Source organism: Dipteris shenzhenensis, chromosome 17 (genome assembly GCF_047967505.1).
Source record: "Dipteris shenzhenensis isolate YYH24624 ecotype China chromosome 17, Dip_SZ_1.0, whole genome shotgun sequence".
In the NCBI taxonomy this organism is placed as follows: domain Eukaryota; kingdom Viridiplantae; phylum Streptophyta; class Polypodiopsida; order Gleicheniales; family Dipteridaceae; genus Dipteris; species Dipteris shenzhenensis.
In genome coordinates this window covers 2,826,145-2,841,084 of record NC_141612.1, presented here as the reverse complement: position 1 = coordinate 2,841,084, position 14,940 = coordinate 2,826,145, and the positions used below count along the sequence as shown (strand labels likewise).

The 14,940-nt window shown below is 43.2% G+C and overlaps 1 protein-coding gene across 3 annotated transcripts; it reads left to right on the top strand.

The window, feature by feature from the left end:
* Positions 1-9,396: 9,396 nt before the first annotated feature.
* Positions 9,397-13,721, top strand: LOC147891526 (pentatricopeptide repeat-containing protein At5g27110-like). 3 transcript variants are annotated; one of them, XM_087388438.1, is made up of 3 exons: positions 9,397-9,632; positions 9,700-9,776; positions 9,873-13,721. In XM_087388438.1, the coding sequence occupies exons 1-3, from the start codon at positions 9,536-9,538 to the stop codon at positions 12,699-12,701; spliced, it is 3,003 nt and encodes a 1,000-aa protein (XP_087244564.1). In that variant the 5' UTR covers positions 9,397-9,535; the 3' UTR covers positions 12,702-13,721. The 3 variants fall into 3 exon arrangements, with proteins under 3 accessions (XP_087244564.1, XP_087244565.1, XP_087244563.1); XM_087388439.1 differs by having other exon boundaries at positions 9,740-13,721; XM_087388437.1 differs by having other exon boundaries at positions 9,397-9,776.
* The last annotated feature ends 1,219 nt before the right edge of the window (positions 13,722-14,940 follow it).

Genomic DNA, 14,940 nt, shown 5'->3' with positions numbered 1-14,940 from the left:
CAGTGAAAATAGGTGGGAGGAGATTTTGGGGAGCTTACTTGAGAGATTAGGAAAGCTTTGAGCAAAACGCCGCCGGTTTCGGCGTTTCGAGTTTTAACCCACAACGTCGCTATATAGCGACGCTTATTCGTCGCTATATAGCGACGCTTATTCGTAGCTATATAGCGACGTTTTTAATTTAAAGCGTCGCTATATAGCGACGTTTTAAATTAAAATCGTCGCTATATAGCGACGGAACAGAGCGTCGCTATATAGCGACGCTTACTGTTTATTTTTTGGTGTGGCCTCTTGTGAAGCTCAAACATGCTATGCCTATAATTGTCAATATCTCCTCTTACTACATAGCCTTACTATATAGGATTTTTTGTTTCAATCCTTACTATAAAGCGATGTCATTCTTTTTATATAGCCTCAAGAGAAGCTCAAATTAAACATGCTATGCTCATAATTGTGTACATCTCCTCTTCATGCTTATGTTTTGGTTTTATAAGTGTAGATGGAAGGGACGAGTGGAAGCTCATCCGATGATGCGCCAACGCCCGGGAGCACGAAGTGGCTTACGGAGAGGTCATATTGTCATTGCACTCATTGCAAGCGAGAAGTACGACATCAACGTCGTATTATCATGCGCCACTTGCGGATGTATGGGGAGGAGCCAGAACCAGTACCCCCCGTTGGTGTTGCACATGTTGATGGATCATCGGTAAGTCAAAGCTATTTAAGTTCGCAATCTTATTGTATACCCGGAATTAGAAGATCTTCTATTTACACGAATGAGCTTATGACAGGATGACGAGGGTGACGAGGGTACACATATACCTTCTCACTTTCAACAAGACTATAGTCTCCCAGATGACGACGAGGGTATGGTCGACATGATGGATTCCATTTTTAGGGGCACTACATCCCACGTACACGTGATGTCAGAGTCTGAGGTGAAAATGCGAGAGTTGCAATCAACACAATTGTACGAGGGTGCCAAGATGTCTAAACTACGTGCTTGTCTCTCAATCTTGAATCTACAAGTACAGTATGGGTGGTCGGATACAAGTGTCTCGGCCTTAATGAGGTTAGCCCTTGCATTAATTTGATTGACTCATTATTTGGATATTGTTTGTTTTGAGAATCATCATTTGGATAGTGTCTTTGTCATAGGTTGCTCCAAAAGATGTTGCCTGCACCAAATACCATGCCCGCATCAAGAGATGAAGCGAAAAAGATTCTAACAATGGTGGGTATGGATTATGATACCATCCATGCTTGCCGTAATGATTGTATTCTCTTTCGTCGTGAGCATGGAGATTTGGCTAGTTGTCCAAAGTGTGGGGAACAACGATATAGAGATGACTTGTAGGGTGAGAGGATACCGGTAAAGGTCTTAAGACACTTTCCCATCATTGCAAGAATACAACACATGTTTTGATGCAAATCCATAGCGGAGTTGATGACATGGCATGCATCTCATCGGTCCACTGATCACACATTGAGGATTCCCGCAGATTGTGCGGCTTGGAAGCACATAGATAATCAGTGGCCGGACTTTGCGAGAGAGCCACGCAACTTACATCTTGGGCTAGCCATGGACGGCGTGAATCCTTTCGGGTTACGCTCGACATCTTGGTCGACATGGCCCATAGTCGTGGTGAATTACAATATCCCACCATGGCTAACAATAAAAAAGGGACACCTCATGCTTGCACTACTTGTGCCAGGAAAGTACAAGGCAAAAAACATGGACGTGTACATGGCACCTTTGATAGAGGAGTTACAGATATTATGGAGAGGAGTGCAGGTCTTTGATATTTCCAGAGCTCCTAGGCATACCAATGATATTTTAGTCAGGGGTATCTTGATGTGGACCATGCATGACTACCCAGGATATGGAGAGTGCGCAGGTACGTGGTTATGTCTTTACATGTACAATGAGGGATTATGCTTTTTTTACTCTCTTTTGCACGCATGTCTTGTACTAACATATTCATGCACGCGTGCAGGGCTTGTTACAAGTGGGTACCATGCTTGTCCTGTTTGTGGACCCGCTCTGAAATCGCTTGCACGCTACTCCAAACACATGAGGAAAAATGTTTATGAAGGTCATGCTCGATACCTTCCGCTCGACCATCTCGCACGTGGAGGTCAGCTTGATCCACCACCATCATATTTGAAAGCAAGTGATTGGATTCAAGCTTGGAGGGAGAATGGAGAGGAACCTCCTCCTGGTATGAAGAGGCTATCGATCTTTCACGAGCTTCCTTATTGGGGTCAGTTACAAATCAATCATCTCTTGGATCCCATGCATATCTTTAAGAATGTGGGGGCTACCATTTGGGCACACTTGGTTGGTTCCAAGGACTCGAGAGGAGTGCGAGAAGACTTGCGTGCTATGAATAGGATGTCTCGTTTGTGGCCCCAAGTGCATGCTTCAGGAAAAGTTGTCCTCCCGAAAGCAACGTGGATCCTCTCTACGAGGGAGGAGGCAGCGATCAAGGCAGACATTGCCTCTTTTCAAACACCGACAGGATACATGCGTTGCTTGAAAGGAGCATTTTCAAAGGACAATAAGCTTAGTGGCCTCAAGTCCCATGATTGGCACAAGGTCTTACAGGTATTCTAAGTAGAATTAGTGTACCGATAATAGTGATGCATTAGCATAATTATTATTATGTTATATTGTTGACATGATTTCATTGTTGCTTTGATAGTTCATCCTTCCAATTACAATAAAAGGGTGCTTACAAGAAGATGTTAGAAATGCTATATTCAAGATCTGTGGTATTGTGAGGTATGCTTACTATCAATTCGCATTATGTATTTTCTTCATGGACATGTGAAATAGGTGGATATCTCAAATATCTTACATATGCATGGACATGTGAAATAGGTGGATATCTCAAAAAGAGATCTCTATATCGAGCATCGAGAAGGCTAGGGTGGAATCCATCGAAGCGGTATGCTTGCTTGAGAAGCACTTTCCCTCAAGCATTATGACAACTCAAGTCCACTTGCTTGTGCACATAGTTGATGAGGTGGCTATAGCAGGTACCGTTCATAATCGATGGATGTTTTTTCTCGAGCGGTTTATGAAAACTTTAAAGGGGTTTGTAAGACAAAGAGCAAGACCAGAAGCAAGCATGGCAGAGGGATGGCTTGTGCAAGAGTCATTAGTATATATCACAGAGTTTCTTGCATCCACGGATCCTGATATGCCGCAAGCTTGGCACAACAAGGATGATGATCGCATCATTGGCGAGGTCCCCCAAGGAAAAGGGATTGAAAGAAAGATGAGCGAAGAGCAAATGGAGAAATTCAATAAGTTTTGTATCCTCAATAGCCCTGAGATGCAGAAGTGGATTGAGAGATATGAAGTGGCCAAAGCAGAAAGAAAAAATGCAAGGATGAGATTCAGAGTAATGTACAGGTGATCACAACCATATCCACGAGATCTGGCTCTTCTCCCTACTCACATGTCACTTGATTGGCTACAACTAGCTATACGTAAAGCCGAACGTGATGGAGAGACAATAAACGAGCGCGAGCGGGAGTTATCATCTGGATGTATGGTGCATGTAAGTTTCTTATCTCTTGATGTAATTAAGTAATTATTTGTGGCAATATATGCTATAAAATAGGTGCATCTTCATTGTTTTAATGATGCTCTTTTACAGTACAAAAAGTACAGTGCATTATGGTCATATGGACGACATTTTCGCGTAGAACGCATCGATTCAAAGAGAGTCACGTATGATTGTGAAGTCATGGCTAACTTCACACAAGATAGCCGAGCAAGTGCTTCGGATACCAATCTTCTCTCCTCACAGTTGGATTATTGTGGAACCATACGCGACATCTATGAAATTGATTTCAGACGATTTACTATTTTCATTCTTGATGTAAAATGGTTTAGAACTACTTACAACGGTCCCCATGCAACTGTGAGAAAAGATGGTAGCGGTCTCTTTGCAATAGACTCCACCAAACATTGGACCGATGAAAGTGATACTTTTGTTCTTCCCGAGCACTATGAGCAGGTGCATACTAATGATTTAATTAGTCGAAGCTTTCGTTTTTTAAGTCCATTGATATATATATAATTAACGACATTTGGCACGTGATTTTTCATCTTCAATATAGGTGGTTTTTCATCTGAATCGTTCTGATCCAAGATGGTGGTACGTGATCCAAGTTGCACCACGAAGTAAGCAGATTTTTGAAGATCGAGATGTGGATATGGAGATGCCACTACCGATGCCGGATCCAATTGATGAATCTAGCGAAGAAGATGTAGATCACCATATGAGGCAAGAGGAAGATGCGCATAATGACATCGCACGGGAGGAGGATGGAGATCACGATATTGACGAGGAAGACAACAATCGTCAAGATCAATCACCACACTTAAGCTTAATTGAAGAAGATGATCAAATACTTTTAGGTGAACGTACGATGCTAGAGTACGATGATGATATAGGAGATCAACTCGGTATAGAGTTGGAGATAGACTTGCTTGGCGCCTTAGACTTGGCTCAAGATGAAACAGTTGATGTAAATGCTCTTATTTAATTTGATTTTTCTCATCTCAAACTTGGACATGAATATATGAGCTTCAAAGGCTTGATGTACATGCTCTCATTTTTTAATTCTCTATGAGCTCAAACATGTATGAAAATTTAAAAAATTTTGTCATTGGAAGAAAATAAATTTTAAGGCTAAAAAAAAAAAAAAACCTCTCTGTAAAACATCGCTATAATTTAGTGTCTCAGTGTCGCTATATAGCGACCTTTAAAAGCCGCTATATAGCGACTTTTACTAACGTCGCTATATAGCGACTCTTAGTAAAAGTCGCTATATAGCGACGATTTACGACACCCGATTTTTATACCGACGATTAACGCTAAGCGGGCGCTAATCGTCGGTACATAAACGTCGCAATAGGATGCGTGTGTAGTAGTGTTCATGTCAAAGGTCTCATGCAACCTTTTCTTCAAGGCATCCACATCCAAAGTAGATTTCCCAGTAATAAGCATGTCATCAACATATAAAATCAAAATAAAAAGGCTGCCATCTGATGCCTTCTTTGTGTAGAGGCAATGATCTGTCTCACTCCGTGTGTACCCTAAGGAATCTTCAGCTTGTCAACCCATTTGCATGGCAATGCATGCTTTTCTTTGTGCAAATAAACCAAGTCCCAAGTAGCATTCCTCATCAAAGAATCCATCTCTAATTGCATAGCATTCTCCCACTTATGCTTGTCATTCCTAGACATAGCATCCTCAAAACATGAAGGCTCACCACAATCTGTCAACATGACATAATCTAGTGGAACATCTCAACACTTGCTCACCATGAGCATCTTGCTGTCCCAACTGATTTTCCTGCATAACTTGAGGTTGTCCACCTAGATGTGGCTCTCCCACCTCACGATCTATGGGCTGTCCACGCCTTGCATCATGTGGAATAGGTTGTGCATGCCTCTCATATGGTGGTTGTCCATCCTCTTGAAACACCTCTCTGCGTATCTCAACAGTCTTTTCTGGCTCCTTGTGCATCTTGTTCTCATTAAAGATAATATCATGGCTACGTACTATCTTCCTGGCCTCTGGATCCCACAATCGGTATCCCATCTCGCCTGAATCACCATATCCAAGAAAAATGCACTTCCTTGACGCTGGATCAAGCTTGCTGTGTTTTCCTTAGGGATATGAACATAAGCTTCATAGCCAAATACACAAACATGTCCATAAGATGGTGGCTTGCCTGACCAAACCTCTTCTGGCACTTTCCCATCTAGTGCCATGCTAGACAATCTATTGATAAGATGTACTGCTATCTTGATAGACTCAGCCCAAAAGCCATGAGGTAGACCGGCATTAGAAAGCATGCTTATATTCCTTTCTTGAATAGTTCTATTCATCTTCTCAGCAACCCCATTCTGAGAAGGATTCTCAGGAGTAGTCAACTCTCGCTTGATGCCACGTAGCTCACAAAAATTCTTAAACGCATGAGAAGTATACTTTCCTCCATTATCAGTGCGCAAGCATTTGAGCTTCTTGCCCGACGGATTTTTAGGAAATGCTATGAACTTTTGAAATTCATCAAAGACATCACTCTTCTTCTGAAGAGGATAGACCCACACTTTCTGTGTAGCATCATCGATGAAAGTAGCAAAGTAAGAAGCACCACCCAATGAGACAGTAGGCATAGGTCCACACACATCACTGTGAACCAACTCCAATGGTTCAAGCCTCTTCTTGCCCAAAGATTTTTTATGTGAAGACCATGTTTAATTCCCATACATGCAATGCTCACACATGCTAAAATTTGAAAAATTAAACACGGGAACATATTGCAAACTAGAAAGTATCTTCATTCCTGTTATGCTCATGTGTCCCAACCGACGATGCCACAAAGAGATGGATGGCTGCTCGGTCACATTGATTATATTATCGCTTATGCTCACACATGCATTGAGTACAACGTTCCATGCTTGGAACCTCTAGCTATCACAAGTGACCCTTTGCTAATTTTCCATGTATTGTTGCCAAAAAACACATGATAGCCATCATCATCAAGCTGTCCCATACTTATCAAGCTCTTTTTCAGATTTGGAACATGCCTTTGAGTACAAATGTAGAACCATTAGGAAGAGACAAGTGGATATCTCCCACTCCAACAATGTCACATGGATAATCATTTCCTAGTCTCACGGTTCCTTTCCTTCCTGCATCATAAATGGTAAACCACTCCCTATGTGGAGTGACATGGAAAGATCTTGAGTCTAGTATCCAATTCTATGACAATGCATCATCACTAGTCACAAGAAAAGCATGCTCAAACATAGAGGCATAAAGAATGTCACCCTCATCACTATTGTTACTTATGGCATTCACTTCCTCTATATTGACCGTGGATTTCTCTTCCTTCTTGGGCTGCACATTAGCTTTGCCTTTGCCTTTATCGTTCTTCCATTTGTAGCAATCCTTTTTGAAATGGCCTTTCTTCCCACAATAGAAGCATTCCAATTCCTTTTTGGCATGGGATTTTCCTCTAGATTTGCTTCTAGAGGTGCTTGTATTTCTGTCATGGTATTTTCCCCTGGAATATGACCTCCCTCTCACATTGAGAGCACTTGAACTTTTAGTTCTAGCATTGTTCTTTCTATTTACCTCCTCAATGAGAAGGCTACTCTCAACATCACTACTTGTCAGGCCTCCTGCACGGGCTGAATTGCTTATTGCAGTCCTAAAAGTGTTCCAACTTTCAGGAAGGGTGACCAATAAGAACATTGCCTTAATTGAGTCATCAAAGGCAATTTTCTTAGCTGAGAGTTGACTGAAAATTGTGTTAAACTCATTTAAATTGCTAGACATTGAAGTCCCTTCTTCCATGCGAAGATCTATGAGTTTCTTCAACGAATACACTTGACAAATGGCACTCTGCTTCTCATAAAGATCATGCAACTTTGTCCACACACCATAGGCACCACCTGCAGTATCTTTCACATTAAAATACACCGTAGATGGATAATATTCCTTCTCCCCTGCTCAAATAAGGCAACAAATTGCTGGAACAGTTAAGGCAACCTGATATATATGGCTGAAACAGTAAAAACGAGCTAGTATATGTCAAAATACAACTCCTAGGGACATCCCACGGGCAGTAGGAGACTCCACGTAACAAGTTTAGGCTCTTGGCACAGCAACACCGCAATGCTATAGTCTCCTTGTTGGCTTCGCTCAACCAAGCTCTGATACCAGTTGATGGAGAGGAGGTCTTGTCGGAGAGCAACAAAGAAAGGGAGAACACCAAAAATTGTGGGTGCTAACTCACCCAAATCAAGATAAGCTCTTATTATGTATGTATGATACAAAGGGGTATAGACTAGGCCATTGGCCTTTACCCCATCAAGAAGTGCAGAGGCTTTCAAAGTCCCTATATCCTATTCCTGAGTTAAATACTTGCTCGATGTTCGTGTTATTTTTCACGTCTCGTGTGCACAAGGAAAGACAAGTACCTTGAATAGCACTTACTGCAGCTCGATCTTGGTCTCGAGGCCCATCAGCAATAATAATTAACTGGTCCCCCATGAAATCATCATTAGCAACCTTGATGATGACAATTCCAATTGTCCCCATAACATTTACTACAGACAATTTCTCAATGTTGATCATCTCAGCGGCCCAAGGAACATAAGTACATAATGAATGGTTTGGTAGCAAGCAAAGGTTTTCCTCAAATGGTTCCCCTCTAATAATGCATGTAGTAGCATCAATGAGGAGAGAAAATTGAGAAGTGCCACCTTCTGTTAAGCCTCTTGGCACAACACTTGCATCTTCTATCCTATAGAATTCCCCAATCTCCAAAATATTGAGCCAAGAGAAAGCACATCATTCTTGTAGTGGTTGGACTCTTTGCATATAAGCGTGGAATCATACATCCTCTTATTGAGAGCTTCAATAACAAAGACGATATTATTCTTGAAACGTGAGCCAAAAGACATCTTCACATATGCATTCAATAGGAAGATTAGCTTCCTGTGGCAATCAAGGATGTTCGTAGCGAAATGCGCAGACTACATGGGAGAGCAGGATGGGTGATAATAGAAGAATCACAAACTCAACAACAACAAAACAAAGAAATATTGATAAAATCACTAAACACAAGATCGCTATCAAAATACATCTTGGACATCAAAGGAATGGGCAAACTTATGGAATCCATTTGCCTTCAAGAAACAAGTGCAAATGCCAAAAGGGAGATTATCCCGCAAGGATTTCATATCATTACAAACTGCTCTCGCACAGGCCAGTGCACACTTCTACAAGATCACTTGCTAATACATGCTGTCGATAAATATGTAGAACAAGGAGTGGAGATAACATGTGCTAGCACAACAGTTCTAAATAGAAGCTTCCAAATCTTCAACATTTACAAGCCTCCATCACAAAAATGCAACATGTTCCTCACTTGGAAAAAATGATAGTAGCCAAAAGAAGCTCGAACGCCTCCACAATAGTGTTAGGTGACTTCAACATAGACATGGGTAAAGCATCACCAGCCTCAACCAACTTGGAAAAAATAATGAATGGCTTGGGGATGCAACTACAATCGCATCAACCGACAACAATATACGACTCCCACTTGGACCACATTTGGGTTGACTCACCAAAAGAAAATATCCTTGTAGGGGTCTCCTATGCCTACTAGACGTCTAGACCACTATCTTCTTTACGCATACATCCACTAGAGCATCGTCTACTACCGCTACACACAACGACAAAAAAAAAAAGAAGGCCACCTTCTTGTATTGATGAAACTTTTCCAAGCTTTGTTACTATTACTATTAAAACTCTACTTGAGTTACAACCACTGTTGATGTGCACTTCACATCGTACAATCTAAGAGCTATCTGGTTTCGTTGTGAAGGCTTGCAACCGGAGGTTCTCCTCCTCAAACTCAAGAGCTCAACAAATACGATAACAAAATTGAAATAAGAATCCATCTTCATGGTCCTCAACAGCCCATCATTGTACACTGAATGATCGGCCTCATCGCTAACCGGGAGGCACCGTGGGGGGGAGGCAGCGTCCGCCAGACGGATGCGCCAGAAACTCTCTCAAAATGCTCGAGAAAAGGTATTGAGTACAATCCCCCCAAACACACACCCACACACTTTGGTAATTGGTTTTTCATGCTTCGCAGGTATTTTACGGGCATCGCGCTCATGTCTAGAGTGCTTCAGGGATCCCTCGCAGTGTTGGGATAACCGAAAGATCAAAGTAAGTTTCCGATTAAAGTGTACTTCCCAGAAAAATGATTGAAGAAATTCTGGGTCATACAGGCTAGTCTGACGAGTCTGTTGCAAGTTTCAACAGAAACACCCAAGGGCTCAGCATAAAGTTACCGAAGAGAATGGCTGGTCCAATCGAGGTTGGCGGGCCCCGTCAAAACCTGACGACTGTTGCGTGGTGCAGAGTGTTGGGAATATTAAGGCCAGCGTCGGGTCTGGAGTACAGGTGAACTTATTTAAAGCGCAAGGACTGCGAGGGAACGTTGCCTGGGAGACACTGAGCGTAGAGGAGGCACTCACTTCTTTGGAACGGATGCCCAAGCTGCCTTCTGTTGACAACTTTATATGCATCTTGCAGACCTGCAGAAAAGAGAAAAATCTAGGGCATGCCAAGCGCTTGCATGCCTACATGTGCAAAAGGGGGCTGGAAGCTCATAGATCTCTTGGGAACTACCTTGTCCCAATGTTGGCTGAATGTGGAAGCATGTGTGATGCTTTGAACGTCTTCAACCTTTTGGTTGCTCCGAATGAGTATTCTTGGACTTCTCTTATCACCGGTTATATTGAATGTGGTGAATCACAGCATGCTCTTAACCTGTACGAGAAAATGCAAGAGGGCTCTGTACATCCTAGCAGGTACACGTTTGTGGCTCTATTAAAGGCTTGTGCTAGGCTCAAAGATGCAGAAAGAGGCCGAGGAATACACTCTGAGATTGCCAGCTGCGGTTTGGAAAGGGACTCTTTTCTTGGCAGCACCTTGGTCGATATGTATGCCAAATGTGGCAGGCTTGCAAAAGCAAGGCAAGTGTTTGGCAAGCTTCCAATTCGAAATGTAGTTTCATGGACTGCACTAATTGCAGGATATGTGGAACACGGGCTTGGTCAGGAAGCACTGCAGTGTTTTGAACAGATGCAACTAGAGGGGGTCCCTCCAGATGCAGTCACATATGTATGCAGCTTGAAAGCCTGTGGCAGCACAGGAGCTGTAGCTAAGGGTGGAGAAATACACGTTGAGATTGCCAGAATGGGGCTGGAAAGAGATCCTTTTCTTGGCAGCACCCTAGTTGATATGTATGCCAAATCTGGCTTGCTTACAAAAGCAAGGGAAGTGTTTGACAAGCTTCCAGTTCGAAATGTAGTCTCGTGGACTGCACTGATGGCAGGATATACTGAACTTGGTCTTGGCAAGGAAGCACTCAATTGTTTTGAACAGATGCAACTTGAGGGTGTGTCTCCAAATGCTGTCACGCTTGTGTGCAGCTTAAAAGCTTGTGGCAGCATAGGAGCCATAGACACTGGTCAAGAAATACACACTGAGATTGCCAGGAGGGGGTTGGGAAGAGATCCTTCTATTGGCAGCACTTTGGTTGATATGTATGTGAAATGTGGCTCACTTGCGAAAGCACAGGAAGTACTTGATGAGCTCCCAGTTCGAGATGTAGTGTCGTGGAGTGCACTGATTGCAGGGTATGCCGAACATGGGCTTGGGGAGGAAGCATTGAACTGTTTCAAACAGATGCAACTTGAGGGTGTCGCTCCCGATGCTGTCACATTTGCTTGTATCCTGAAAGCTTGTGGCATGCTAGGAGCCGTAGATAAGGGAGGAGAAATATACTCTGAGATTGTCAGAAGGGGGCTGGAAAGGGATCTTTTTCTTGGCAGCACCTTGATCGATATGTATGCCAAGTGTGGCTCGCTTGCAAAAGCAAAGGAAGTGTTTGACAAGCTTTCTGTTCGAAATGTAGTCTCTTGGACTGTACTAATTGCAGGATATGCTGAGCACGGGCTTGGGGAGGAAGCACTGAACTGTTTTCAGCAGATGCAATCTGAGGGTGTATGTCCGAATGGTATTACATTTGTTTGCAGCTTGAAAGCTTGTTGCAATATTAGAGCCATAGACAAGGGCCAAGAAATACATGCTGAGATTGCCAGAAAGGGGTTGGAAAGAGATCCTAGCATTGGAAGCACTTTGGTCGATATGTATGCCAAATGGGGCTCGCTTGCAAAAGCACGGGACGTGTTTGAGCAGCTTCCAATTCGAGATATAGTCTCATGGACTGCACTAATTGCAGGGTATGCTGAGCAGGGGCTTGGTGAAGAAGCACTGAAGTGTTTTGAAGAGATGAAAATGGACGGTCTCCCTCCGGATTTAGTCTCGTGGAATGCAGTAATTGCAGGATATGCCTTGCTAGGAGAATGTGACATTGTTTTCCATATGCTTGAGAGAATGACTGGGGAAGGGATAATGCCAAATGGCATCACGTTCCTTGTGGTTCTCTCTGTATGCAGTCGAGCAGGTCAAGTGGATAAGGGCCAGAAGTACTTTGAGGCCATGAGCAAAGATTATGATGTCACACCAAGTATTGAGCACTACACTTGCATGATTGATCTCCTTGGCCGTGCAGGCCGATTGGATGAAGCTGTAGCGATGGTGGAGAAAATGCCTATCCAGCCTAATCTTGTGGTGTGGCATACTGTGCTGGGTGCTTGCCAAAAGTGGGGTAATGTGGAGCTTGGAAGACAGGCCTTCGAACGTGCAATGCGACTGGATGAAAAGGATGCTGCAGCCTATATCTTGATGTCTAACATCTATGCAGATGCCCATATGCAGGAAGATGAGATGGAAGCAATGAGAGTGAGGGAACAAATCTGGAAGAAGCCAGGACAGAGTTGGACTGAAGGTGGCAGAGTTGTGGATATGCTTGTGGGGGAGAGTGAAGATGTGTATGCAAAGTTAGAAGACCTGTCCCTCAATATACAAGGGGAAGGCTTTCCATTGTACGTCATGGACGTAACTGGTGTGGCAAGGAAAGATGGGTTAAAGGGGCACTGTGAGAAGCTGGTTTCATATGTGTGCCATAATACATCCAATGGGAGAACCGTGTGTGTTGCCAAAAAATCTATGGGTTGGTGATGACTACTATGCAGACAGTACACTTACTTTTTACACGTAGAGTACAATTACATTAAAGATAGAGGAGCTGCGTATCCTTGTCAGGGAAAATGTACGCGGAGGAGACTATTGGTGACCTTAGTGCATGTACATCAGCTATTGTTCCTTTGTTTGAGATGTCCCTCCTAGAATGATGGCAATTCTGCTTCCCTGAAGCCCACAGCAGCAGGACAGCTCCAGCAGGTACAGGTGCTGCAGCAGCAGCAGATGACAGAATAGGTAAAAAAACACAGAGGTGACTTTTTCAGTCACTCAGCCTATAAAATTCAGCAGTCCTCTCTCATTCTTGTTGCTCCAGGTTTCTCTCCTTCAGCAGGAACCTCCCCCAAAATAGACGCCCTCCAATTGTGGCTCCACCTCCAGCAGCATGCACCAGTGCCCTCCAACTGCAGCAGCAGCACCTTCAGCCACAGTAGATGCAGTCCATGCAGCAGCTCCAGATAGCCCCACGGCAGCCCCGTCAGCCCACGCAGCTCTCTCCCGGGGACCACAGCCTGGGCCAGGGACAGCTTCACAGCCTTAATATTTGCCCTTCAGTGGGACTTAGACAAGCCCTTGTCAATGAGGAAGAACAATTTATGTATAGGGGGTTTACTGGTGATTGCCAGGCCTCAATAGAAGCAATGAAGATAGTGTAGAATCCCGTAGGATAGAATAGATGCATCTTGCAAGAGGCGGAGAGCACAATGAAAGAAAGATGGTAGTTCTCTATTATGGATTGTGAGAGAGAGGACTCTCTCTTATAGAAAGGGGGAGAAGGTAATACCTTCTCTACATAAGTGGCAATCAGCCCCTACATCAGTGGGAATCAGTCCCTACATCAGTGGGATTGCCTTTGGCTTACATCATCACTTAGGTCACACACTAGACACATCATAGCACTTGATGTGCCTTTACAACACACACAAACACACATGTGACTCCCCTAGATTCACACATGCACCATAGAGCAAGCCCTTGATCATACTTATCCCAACATACCCCCCCTCAAGAGGTTGCCTCTTGCAGTGTCAAGGATACATCTAGTCTTATAGTTTCTCATGCCATCTCATGGTGGTCAAGGATAAATCTATGGCTAGGATCTCATGCTAGCAAGGGTTCCCAAGGGTGTGAGGTTCACAGAAATGGGATAGTCAAAACACATATCACATGGTCTACATCATATGGTGACCAGAGGTGATTTACAAAAGACATAACATATGATATTCTTTTTGGAGTACTACTCCAGGCAGAGAACCTCAAAATTTAACCAAGTGATGATAAACAAAAAATTGCTTAAAAATCATAGTCTTCATAGAAGGCCTCATCATGTGGAGGCACATCAACTGAAAGTAGATTGGCAGTTTCTGGCTTTGTAGTTGCTTCCTTTTTTGCTTTACAATACTTTTCATGGTGATTGTTTTTGCCATAATGTTTTTGCCACAATGATTAGTCTTCCCACAATGTCTGCAAGGTGAAAACTTGCCCTTTTGAGTTTTTATGGCATAGGCTGTGTCATTGCCTCTTTGGAGTTCCATGTGTCTTTCTTCTTCTTGAAGAGCAGTAATAAGACCTTCAAGAGTGGGATTAGGAAGATTTTTCAAAGTGGTAACAACATGATCATAATCTTGAGGGATACTTTTGAGCAACACTGCCATTACATCATCTGTAGTGATTGGAGAGTTGATAGAAGCAAGTTGAGTCATGAGACTCTGCATGTGATTGACATGGGCAGCCAAAGGAGTGCCACTAGCCATCTTCAATTCAAAGAAAGCAATCTAAAGTGATAATTTTGAGATGTAAGAGCTAGCACCAAAAATAATATCAAGCTTCTGTCAAGCTTCAGAAGGAGACTCCAAATTAGAAATGTGATGAATATAGTCATCTCCTAAGCCAAGAGCAATGATGCCATAGGCTTTCTCCTCTCTAGCAGGTAGCAGGATCTCGTGCCGAGCATGTCGGAGCTGAGGATTCTCCAGCATTAGAGGTTGTTGAAGAAAAAGTTGAAGCAGGTTTGACAAGTCTCCAGAGGTTTTCCCTCATCAATGCAAACTTAACCTTCATCTGCTATGTGTGAAAGCCTTTACCATTGAACTTATCCATATTTAAGAAGGTAGCCATGAGAGGGTCTAACCCAAAATGGGCAATGTCTACTCTCTTACAAGGCTAGAAAGAGTTGAAAAACTTCAAAGTACAAGCATTTAGTGTAGCAAAGACTTGT

Excerpts from the sequence above, each read along its gene's own strand:
- LOC147891526 (XM_087388437.1), top strand. The coding sequence starts at position 9,597 with ATGCGCCAGAAACTCTCTCAAAATGCTCGAGAAAAGGTATTGAGTACA. Across the intron at positions 9,777-9,872 it reads GGGATAACCGAAAGATCAAA|AAACACCCAAGGGCTCAGCA; the intron begins GTAAGTTTCCGA and ends AAGTTTCAACAG.